At 37.3% G+C, this 12,077-nt stretch overlaps 1 protein-coding gene across 1 annotated transcript in view; it reads left to right on the forward strand.

Moving 5' to 3' along the window:
- Positions 1-994: 994 nt before the first annotated feature.
- lpgat1 (lysophosphatidylglycerol acyltransferase 1) overlaps positions 995-12,077 on the forward strand; it is a 35,549-nt gene continuing 24,466 nt past the window's right edge. The window contains exons 1-2 of the mRNA XM_081379285.1: positions 995-1,408; positions 2,646-2,898. Coding sequence (XP_081235411.1) covers positions 2,661-2,898 — 238 coding nt within the window. The 5' untranslated portion in view covers positions 995-1,408; positions 2,646-2,660. The remainder of the gene's footprint in view (positions 1,409-2,645; positions 2,899-12,077) is intronic.

Raw genomic sequence — 12,077 nt, forward strand, 5'->3', positions numbered from 1 at the left:
GAGAAAATAATTAGGCCTAACATAACTGTCATTTTTTAAACAATTATAGTCTATCCCTTTAAACTTTAACTGATAGCCTAAATGTACTTTTGGTAGAAAATGTGTATGTTTCTTTTAGAAAGTCAGTCACGTTTCAGCTCAAATGTATTTTTAGATACCCTTTTAACTTATTAAAAAGAGAACCATTTGAATCAGTCTGTCTGCAGTTTCCTGGTTTTTTGTTGCTATTCATTCATCAAAAGATTAGTGAATCAAAAGATCCCACAAAAGAACCACCTATTTAGAATTAGATTTTTTTTCCAAATTTTGAATCGTCATCAACCAACTTTTTGAGATCCCCCAACTATTTAGAATTATCTTTTTATATATATATATATATATATATATATATATATATATATATATATATATATATATATATATATATATATATATATAATTTGCTTACTCATACCTTTTAAACTCTTTTTAAAAACTTTTTTTTTTTTTTTTTTTTTTTTTAATCAAGTCATCAACCAACTTTTTGAGATCCCACCAATGTTAACCAGTTATAAGAGTATCTATTAACCAGGTGATTTCATAATGTGAGTGAGTAATAAATAAAATAGCCGAGGTGAAGTAACTGGGTAAAGTCCACTTGGTGCATATCTAGCTTAGTTAGTAGTCAAAACTGTGGACGGACAGACAGGCATACAGACTGATTTACTGTTTTTGAATTGCCCACTGGGGGTCATAGTTTACCAACTTTTCCAAAATACAGCGGAAAAGACACCTGAATAGTATTGGTTTCATTTTGTTTGTAGAATCTGGTTAGGACTTTTCAATCTTATTTTATACTACTACAGTAATTCTACCGTGCGGATAATTCATATAGAGTTTTCTGCCTTTCCAAAGATGGAGGTAGTTTGAGCACATCTAGTTTGACTCTCGGGCTCTTCAGCAGCAGAGCTGTGCTCGTGCTTTCACTCACTGAGTCTGCGCGTGCCCGCAGCCTGTAGGGGATCCAGAAACGGAGCCAAAGATCATCATCATCATCATCATCATCCTCCTCCTCCTCATCACCCCGGAGGAGAGGCCCAGTGAATACATGCCCGACACGCCTCATCCGGAACGGAAAGATGAGTTTACGAGCCTGATCTCAAGCGTGTGCTGTGTTCGATTCGGGGATTTGAGAGCAGATCCGGAGGTTCGGCCGCCCGTCGGTTCGATGCGAGATTACAGCAACATGCGCGTGTGTGACTGAAGCGCATGCATCCGACCAGAACACGGACTCTAGGAACCGAGTCAAGCCGTGGAGCAGACGACTTACAGCTCACGGGTTCACCGATCATCATCATCCACTACATGTGACCGAACCGAACCGTCCGAACCCATCTGCAGCTTCACCAGCGAGCTGCGCGTTAGCACGGTGAGAAAACACATTCACGTGAAGATTAGATGATTAATTATAGGAGATTGTTTCAGATCATTCATATAATTTGAACCGTTGAAGCTTTTTACTAGATGGGGAGAACAGTTAACGTTACCTGTTCCGATCCGGTTCGTCTCGGGGTCCGCCAAGGACTTTAGTTCAAATCTCATTAAATACCCGAATCAGTCAGACAGACACCGGCCACTTTATATGAATGACAGACAATGGAAGATTATATTGCTCAAATAGTGAAAACAACCACTCAAATGAAGAGATAGTTTAAAAGAGAGAGATTCGAATCATATAATGATCAGATGTGACCGTTAAACTGAATTAATGACCCGAGTTCGCATTAGCCTAGCATGCTAACACAGCAGCGCACGCACAGATACACTTTATGCTTTATTTAGCATTAGGTGTTGTATATATTATCGTGCTTTATTCATTAATTTACGTCTACATTTGAGTTGTTAGAAAATATACATGTTACAGATTTATTTTTGCAGTGCTGTTAAAGCAGCAGTCAAAACTGTAGCATGTTAGCCGCGTTAGCCGCTCTGTTCAACAACACATTTTAAACATTTAACCTTCATTCAGAAGATTTTTATTCTAATTAACCTAAAAACAGATTAATAAAAAATAATGCATTCAAACAACAATAACTGAGATGAAGTGTGTTAAACTGAAACCAGCCATGTTCGCGCTATCAAACGTTATCTTCGTTTATTGTGATTGGAAATCTTTCTCATGTTTTGAATAATTACAGTCACCGTCATTCTTATAATTATTATTTTGTACTGGTTAATGTTTATGACATATATACACTAACTCAGGTGAAATATAGGATTAAGCATGATCTTGTGAATCTTGGTCACTTTGGTTGACTCCTCCTCAACATGCTTATCAGGAAAGACACTATTTAATTTGAACCAAAGATTTTCTTTGTTTGTTTTACACGATACACAGATACCAAAGTCTAACTGGCTTAAAGGGTGTCAGTATGAACCTGCACTTTTATATCTGAGGTTAGTGGATGTGTGTTAGTAAATCAGTTCACTTCACATACGCAAGTAAGCCACTGCTCTATAACGTTACGTTCTTTACATACTTCAGTCTCATCCACGTCTTGAGTTGACTAACGTTACCTTGATTTAAACATGTATCAGCTTCAGGCATTGCTAAAGGGTTGAGATATAATTTGCTTTGATGTTCTTTTTACTTTCTTTTTTTGCAGGCAGGACAGTAAAGTATGGCTCCCCATCTGGACGCGGCCCGCAAATTGTTCTGGATCTTAATGAAGTCGCTGCTCCGTTTCACCTTCATGTTTGTCAATAACTGTGTTGCGATCCCGTCCTACTGCCTCTACCTGATAGTCCTGCAGCCTTTAAGAGTTCTGGATGCCCACACGTTCTGGCACATTGAAGGGGTCATGTTCAGGTGGTTACTGGCTATGGTGGCGTCTTGGGGCTGGTGTGCAGGTTACACAGGTAAGACCAGCTTTTTCCTCTATTTCACTCTTAAAAATAAATGTTCCAAAAGTAGTTTTTTTGCAGTGATGCCATAGAAGAACCGTTTTGGGTTCCTCAAAGTACTTTTCAGTGATCAATTCTTCAAATAATTTATTTTTTCTTAGTTTGAATTTTTCAACAATCCAAATAACTTTTTTCCACTATAAAGAACCTTTTGTGGAATGTTAAGGTTCTATGAATGTTAAAGACCATGTACACACTGCAACTAAAGCCGGTTGTCAATTCACCTTTTTTGTGCTAATCCTGTTCGGTACACAGAGTACAGTAATTTACAAGAGCGGCAACCGCATTCTACAACTCAATTATCCCACGAAAAGTACAGGTTGTGACAACCACATTCCTCACAATAATTCTACACAGAGTACGGAACCGAACTGAACAATTAGTTTGTTTAATGACGTACGACGAGAGATATGAGAGACGAAAGATCCATTTCTGTTGCATGTTAAAATGCGCATGTAAATACATATGTTGACACGCAGCTAGGACACTGTATCATTGCATTCGGAGACAATAATTGGATGAACATTTTATGGCCCTACATCTTCCACAGATGATATATAATAAATACAATGGAGCAAAGATACAAATAAAATAAACCGTGCTTGTTAGGTTACTTGGGTATCGAACAGTAGTCTTCAGGAACAGAAACTGAATAATCAAATGTAAAATAACATTGCTTATAATCGTCACTGTATAAATTGAATAAAGATTGATAATTGTTAGTTACAACTGAGTCAGAAACAGTGAGTGATTTCCTTGTCTTTTGTTGTTTGATTGACATTAAACACAGATAGCAGGAATATTAATGTGTTGTCACTTTAAGACATGCACGGATCCAAAATACTTATATTGGTACATATGCGTTGTCTTTCTCGACTGTTTACGTTCACTTAAGACGTAACGGACTATGTTTGCTAGAATACTCGCCAAGACGGGCAAGTTGGCATCATTTTTGTGTGAATTTGTCCGTTCAAGTGCAAGATTTGAAAGAGAACTCAATATTTTCTCGTTCTCTGAGATGAGTGCGTTTGGATGAGTGCACACTCCATTTTTTCAAGTTCTCTTTTGCATCTTGCGCTTGAATGTTTAAATTGGCAAGGCTTAATTGAGTTTAGTTTAAACACAGATGATAACGTGTGTTGTTCAAGTCTCACCTGTGTGCGCTATAAACACCTGGGTGCTGACGGCTGATATTAGAGCATACGGTACTCCTATTGAACAAAGTTTAGAAAGAGTGTCTGTTTTGTCCACGTTTTTTAACGTATTGGGAAGCCAGAACGTGTATGCATTGACAGAAACATACATTAGCCGAACTCTGTGTGTCTTGTTTTCAACAAACCATTTTATAGAGGCCGATGTGTTGTCAGATTTAAGATGAACCGTGGTGCAAGTGCGTGCCAAACTGTGTTTGGAGAATGGTACAGTTGATTTTTTTTTTTATTATTATTATTGAGAACCGTTACACCCCGTGACAGGTTGTCAGGTGTTCTGTGGAAAATTATCAAATTCAAATTTTTTTTTTTATTAAATACTACAAAAAAGAATATATTGTCGCTGTCAGGCAGAAACCTCGTATTTCATCATTTTTGTTTTGTTTTATTTGTAAAAATCAATATTATTGGTCATCCTTTACCAATAAAAAGCATTTAAAAGAGCTTGTGACTAAACCACATAACTCCATTGGCTCTTCAAACTGTCAGTTAACCACCCACCTCTATCGTGAATGAAGTGCTACATGCAGTTTGGAGATCTTTACTTGTTTGCAATGCAAAGTTGAATAAATTTTTTTTGAGTAAGTACAGTGTTTTCTTTACTCAAGAAACATTGTCTATAAAGGCTAATGTTTTTTGTATTTAAAGAGCAGAGAAGAGTCTCGTTCTGGTATTTGCTGTCTAGTTGTAGCCAATATATTGTTTTAAATAGCCTATCCTATAGATATGGCGCTTCATCTTTTATATCACAAGATTTTTTTCCAAATGCATTCAACAACAAGAAAAGCTACATCCTGTCAGTTGATGAAAACATAATGCACTGACTGTCTCAGATGCAGCTGTTCCAGTGATGGACAAAATAGCTTGAGCTTGATTTTCAAAACATGTTAATATTGCACGTGTATTATTTACCATACATAAAGCCACGATACCAACTTTGACACAGTGTTTAATTATTTAAAAAATACGGGGTTTCTGCCCTACAGCGACATGTCAATTTGTTGTTTTATCATCATCACCACCAACATCAAATAGCTACCTATATGACCTTATTCTGTTCCTACCTGACTTAAGCTCAAGTTTCACATTAAATGTGATTTTATTATAATATCCAGTTTAATATACCATTTTAAATAAAGCATGTTTGTACAATTTAGTTAGTTTAGTTCTTAAGCCCTATTCGGACGGGATTAACTTTACAAGGGTAGATGGAGTAATATAATTTTACGCCTGTAATAGTAATGGCCAATTCGCACGGGATGAGATATCTCAGTAAAACTAGCAGAAGTGGGAGGAGTAATTCGATTTGCGCATCGTCGTTACCCTCCTGTCGTCATGTGTGTGTTAAGTTGCTTCCTGATATCACGTGTGCAGACAACCTATATTTATATATATAAAACAGTTATGTCCGGTCGAACGATGTGTTAATTAACTTCAGATTGGATTGTGTTGGTAAAAGGCACTTACCTACTGCTAAAAGATGTTTCGTGCCTCTAACAAGTGCTTTCGATCTTCTTTCTGATCTGAATGGTATGTAAACACTTGAGTTTTGCCACAGACTTGTCCCAGCATCTAGAACGCAACTGAATGCTTTTTCAAGCGTCTCCATACTTGAAAAACCACGGAAAACTACTTTTTAAACAGGAAATGACGAAATATTTATGTACATATTTACAGTGGGTCTATTTGCACGGGATTTGCACATTTTTCCAGACCTTTTTACTGAAGGTAAAAGTCGCTGTAATCTTTACTGACATTGTCCGTAATGATTACTGAGATGGCACATTCGGACGGGACTTTAGTGGTGTGCCATGAGATTTGTTTACTGTGCCGTGGAAAAAAAAAAAAGGTTGGGAAACGCTGCCCTAGTGTGTACTGGCTAAAGGTTCTTCGTGGAACCATTAATGCCAATAAACAACTGTTATTTTTTAAGAGTGTTCCTGACCTTTTTTAATAAGGTTATTCAGAGTTGGACTAGGCATCTAAATGGTCAATTTCACTGCCTGACACAATGTTTCTTCAAGTGAGCCATGCAGGGCACCAGACTTCAGTCAGAGTCTCCTTGTGGTGCCAAAATCTGACTGCTGAGTGGAGATTTATTGACTGTTTTTCATCTTTATTGACTCTCACTCACACTGTTGGGTTTCAGTTGTTTGGATCGATTGCATTTTCTTTGGGTGACAAGTTTGATTAAGCTATTACTATGTGTTTTTTTTGTGTGTGTGTGTGTGTGTGTGTTTTTTTGCCTTAATAGTGTATTTGGACAGTATTATATGGTAGGAATCTTATGGGATGTATTTGTTTACCTCATATCTCTCTTATTGAATCCACATTATCATTCATCACAGAGTGGAAGTGGCCTGTATTGCTTCATGTGTTGTGTGTGATACAAGTATTGATTTGAATTTGACTATTTCCAGTAGAAAAAGATTTTTAGGTTTCCTTGTAAAGCCAGTTTGAATTTATGGACCGGTTGGATCGAGGCGAGTTGATGCGCCTCCTGCTTACTCACGGGCATTTCACGGCTAATTTCATTTTGTTGCACGCTGGTACTAAGTAGAGCCCGACCGATATGGATTTTTGGGCGCCGATGCCGATACCGATAAAAAAAAGCCAGATACCGATATATCGGCCGATATTATTTATGTGTATATTATAATACAGTAGCAATATTATTTATGTGTATTATAGTACAGTAAGTTTGGACACACTTTACAATTGGTGTGTACAAACTTTTGATGGGTACTAGAGCCCGACTGATAAAGGACTTTGAAGGCTGATACCGGTACAAATATTTGTTGGTTTTAAAATCCGATATTCCGATATATCGGACGATATATATATATATTTTTTTTCAGAAACGCGCAACAAAACATTAACAAATTTCCCTAACATTAGTTATTTGTAGTTATTTATGAGTTTTAACTAAAATAATATGATAATGCATTTTAAAAAGAAACTTGTTTCTTGTATTGTCACAACAGAACAGAGGAACATCAAAATATATTAAAGTTCTGATAAATAAAATGTATAAAAATACAAACTTAAGATTTTTTTTAAGACTAAACGTTTAGTCCTTTGAACAAAAACAACAATTTCACATTCAAATTGACAACAAATTCAAATTCAAATTTTCTTCTGTTGAAAATAAGTTATTTGGATGAATGTGGGTAACCAAACAGTTGATGTACCCCAATGACTTCCATAGTATATTTTTCTCCTTTGGAAGTCAATGGGGACCAGCTACTGTTTGGTTACCCACATTCTTCAAACTATTAATATTAGAAAAATATTAGAAGGAAATTAATACAGTTGGAACAACATTAGAGTGCCTGTAAATAATGAGATCATTTTTATTATTGGGTGAACTATCCCTTTAAGGACAAGCGGCAATGTGTTTACAATTGCTACTGTCTGTTTAAGAGCTGAGCACGACACGTCTAATGTACACGCATTTGACAAGCGGACAACCGACATTGTTTATGTAAATCTTGTGTGTATTTAACAGTATTAGCACAATAATACTCGAAAGATAACTTAGTCCAGTATCCAGGCGCTGGTAGAAAGGCTTTTAGTGCATGTGAGCTTCACATGTACGCGCTGAGAAACGCACACGTTAGAACAGCGCATCAGCATTTAAAATTAAATGTTTAACCGACAAAGCATTAAAGCACATGCACATTATGAACTTTTGTGAACTGCAGTGTTAACATTTTATGTGAATATAGCCTACGTCGCGTTGTTCCGCTTCACTCTCGGCTTATTTAACCGCAGCAAAACTGGACATGAGTCACGAAATTTGTCATCCTTATTTGAGTTAAGAGAACTGATAGGGATGTTCTTTTAATTGTTATTCAAGCAATGTATGTCTCGTGAGTCGTGACCAACTCACCATGAACACACTTCACCGCTGATCTCACTCGCGGTTCTCTCTGCCCGACTCGGGCTGGATCAACAGGTTGCTGAATGTGTGGCACGTTATACACGAGTGTTGCCAACAGGGACGGTGTAGAGTGCCCTCTGGTGGACAAACTATACAACGGCAACCCTCATAACATGGTTGAAGGGTGTTTCGTCCGTTTTTATTTTATTTTTGAAATATTAATTTATCGGCCGTTATAAATGCCGATACCGATAGTTTTGAAAATGCCTAATATCGGCCGATAATATCGGCCTGCCGATATATCGGTCGGGCTCTAGTACTAAGAGTAGCAAGAGTGTTGATTGTACGCAGAAAGCTCTAGACTGATTATGTGGACCATGAGATGGAGGCGCAAGGGCTGGGACAGTCAGCAGGTCATGAAGATAGATAAGACCGTTCGTCACCCTTTTACAAGATAACAAATAAAGGTTGCTAATGTGACATTCAGCAGTGACACACAGTTTAATATGCTGTAATCTTAATCTAAAATGGTTTTAAGCAATTTTATTATAAGTGGAGATTTTATGATGTCATAATCATTGAACAATAATATGAATATTTGCTCTTTTAAAAAGGTAACATTTTGTTTTAAAAATGGCGTGAAACCTAAAAAGAAATACAGTTTCTTGGTTTGGGTGATATACCTGTAAATGCTTATTATGGAGCGCAGAAATATATAAAGTGCACATATATAAATAAATAAATAAATGGAGCGCAAAAAAAAAAAAAGTACTGTTGGAGAGTTCCTTAATTCTGCGTCGTCACGTTTGGCGTGCTTTGTGCATTCTTCACCTATACGAAGTTGAATCTGGTAGAAGAGCACAATAAATCAAAACCTCAGTACTATTTTCATTCGTCTTCTCGCAGGAACAGCTTGAGTATAGCATACAGTTTTGGGTTACGCTAAACTGTGTGCTAAATGCTCACAAATTGGGATGAGCAATATCCGGAAAGCAACATGGTAGAATGTTAAATTAATTGTGTTTTCCTGTTGAATACCTGCTCATGTGTAAATGAGCTGCGAGTCATATGGGCGGTGTCTTCAGTTTAGTGGCTGTCCTGGTATCCTCTAAGGAAAAACAGGACAATGTGTGTTTTTTTAATTTTTTTTTATCTGTCAGTCAAAGTCATTTGTCGTAATTTTCACCTGGTTAGAATTTTACACAAGCTGCCTCCCTGTACACTGATAAGAGGCTGACCTGATGATGCATATGAGGATAACTATGTGTGGCAGAGGTCAAATCCATGTTTTCAGATGTATGAGGAACTGATCAAAATATAAGTCATTATTCACTGAAAATCTTTCTCTCCATGAGCCATTAACTCCAAGTGTTTTGCGAGTTAATGGGTTCCACTGATTCGGTTCGAACAGTCAAACTCATCTGTCTAGCGCAGGGGTTCTCAACTTTGGCCCTCAAGGTCCATTTTCTAGGGCTGCCCCCTAATAGTCGACCACACCCTCACCCTCGGTGAGAAGAGGCTTAGTCAACCCAAATTGTTGGTAATTTGTGGTAATTACAGTGTGTCAGTCTGTCATTTTTGGTCATTTTTTGGTACAGATAAGAGTAATACCTAAACTCACAATAACAACACAACTTTGTGCTTTTGTAAAATAAAGGAAACAAACGTGCTTTGTCGTCTTGGCCTCCGTCAAGTGGAGCGCGTCACAAAAATGAAACGAAACTCAGCGTATGGCCTACTTGCCTCACAGACATGAGAAAAATATCCTTTTAAACGAGCCAATTCAAATCGGAAAATAATATTATATTCAATAAATATTCTGATGATGTAATCTGTATGAAAGGTGGATTTCTCTCTAAAGATGAAGCCCTCTATTTATCATATAGTAGCCTAATATTTATTTTGGTGATCTGTATCGGCCAATACTGCTTCCAGTGTTCGGTAATTGGTGATCGGCCCCAAAAACCCTTATCAGAGACCCTTAATTGGAGCTGAATTCTGCAGGAAAGTGGACTTCAAGGGCCAGAGTTGAGAACCCCTGATCCTAGCGCATGTTTATATAGAAAAACAGCACAGTGGAATGCAAAATTGTGTTCTGTGTTCAGTAAATAACGACAGAATGTGCAATTCTCTATTGAAGTGGCATTCACATAATGATTAGCAGCGACAAAACAACCTAAAGTAATTTCTTGTCAATGAGAGTTAGGCTACTAATTTCTTGTGACATGAGTGACAGTGACTATTGGTGATGTGACAGAGTTGAGCAGCTTGATGCAAATGAGCAGCAGCGCGATTCACATCTACCAGTTGGAGTGGAGGCCGGCCGGGAATCACCAGCTGATACAGTTTGATACAGAAGTTGAGCTGGAACTCATACTAGAAACCAATAGTACAGCAATCAACTAAAAGTCGCAGTCAAACTAGCCACTACTGTGATTTGGTTTGACATTTTCTGATTTGAAATGACACCCGCAAATAGCAGCACAGCTCATACGAGCAAGATAAGATTAAATAAATGGGGATGATGGCGGCCACTAAACTGAAGTTCTCTCTGTCCTGCAATATCTGCATTTTAATTATTGTCCAATTGATTTTTTTTTTCCCTATTTTACGTACACTATTGATGATTCCAAAGTTAACAAGGAAAGAAAAGCTCTTTGCATTGTGTTTGCATGAGTTTTCCCCATGTCCATGACCAAGCTCCTGTATAACATGCAAAAAAAAACTGGGAGGGATGTTTTATATTGTTCTCAGAAATGCAGATTTGCATCAAAGTTGTTTTGCTGATGTGAGATAATTAAAGTCAAATCGGTTCATCACATCCTACCCCGCTTCGCTGAATAGACTGCACAGCAATGGCGTTGTTTTGTCCTTGTTCATCTGAGTCTTGTACTAACTGGTTGCAAATGAAATTATGAGGGGCCTGATGCAGCTCAATGGTGTGATCTGTCTAAGGTCCAAGATTTTCTCCTAAATTACATTTGCTGTGTCTTGTGGAAGTAGCAAGCGAAGCCGCTTGCTACTTCCACAAGACACAGCAAATGTAATTGGTATAATAATTGGTATAATCACTGTTGGCTTGAAGTTGTAAGCGTTAATAAATGCCAGACAATATTGTCTAATGGATAGCACAATCTCTTTAGCTCTCTCATTGGGTGACATGAAGATGTTGTAAAACAGTGATATATGCAATCTTGTGACTTTGAAACCTTAAACTCTTCAGGAAAGTAAAACCATTTTATTTGGCAACAGTGAGTCATGATGGTCAGGAAATCATCCACCCCTCAACTTCAGTTTATAATTGTAGTGTCCGTTGTCCAACTGAACTGAATGTTTTATTTCTATAAAAAAGCAAAACGACAGTGCCACTGTGGACTAGGCCTGTCACGATAACAAATTTGCTGGACGATAAATTGTCCAAGAAATTATTGCGATAAACGATAATATTGTCGTTCTGAGACCATTTTCATCTAATATAATGTATATATATATATATAATAATAATATAAATAATAATGCAGGTACACTTTTTCAAAGATCTATAAAATTTTATTTCTAAAGAATATTAAACATTGAAAATGGAAAACATTTTAAATATCCACAAAAAATGAACAGAACAACCAAAAACAATAAAAGCAATGGACTCTCAGTGTCTGTTAACAAAATAAATGTCTGTTAATAAATAAAATGGATGTAAACAAAATTGCACTTCAAAAAATATTAAACATTAGGCTTTAGACATTAGGCATAGTGATACATTCCATAACAGGCAAAACTGCCAGTTAGGACCTTTGTAAACAAATAAAAAAAAAGCCTCAACAGGCCATATCACACCATTTTGCACTGTCCTCCTGTTACTTTGTCGACTAAATGACCGAGTTTGAAACCAATTCCATCTTTTTCTTTTTTTTCCCCCTCCAACTCACAACTAGCGTCTTCTCTCTCTCTCCCGGCAGTCGCCGCAAGCAGTCCCGCCGGCGCTTTCCCATACAAAGACCATGTGACTGACAAGCGCTGCGCGCCGCCTCCCCACACAAAGA

This window comes from Scardinius erythrophthalmus (assembly GCF_964197995.2).
Source record: "Scardinius erythrophthalmus genome assembly, chromosome: 11".
Lineage (NCBI taxonomy): Eukaryota > Metazoa > Chordata > Actinopteri > Cypriniformes > Leuciscidae > Scardinius > Scardinius erythrophthalmus.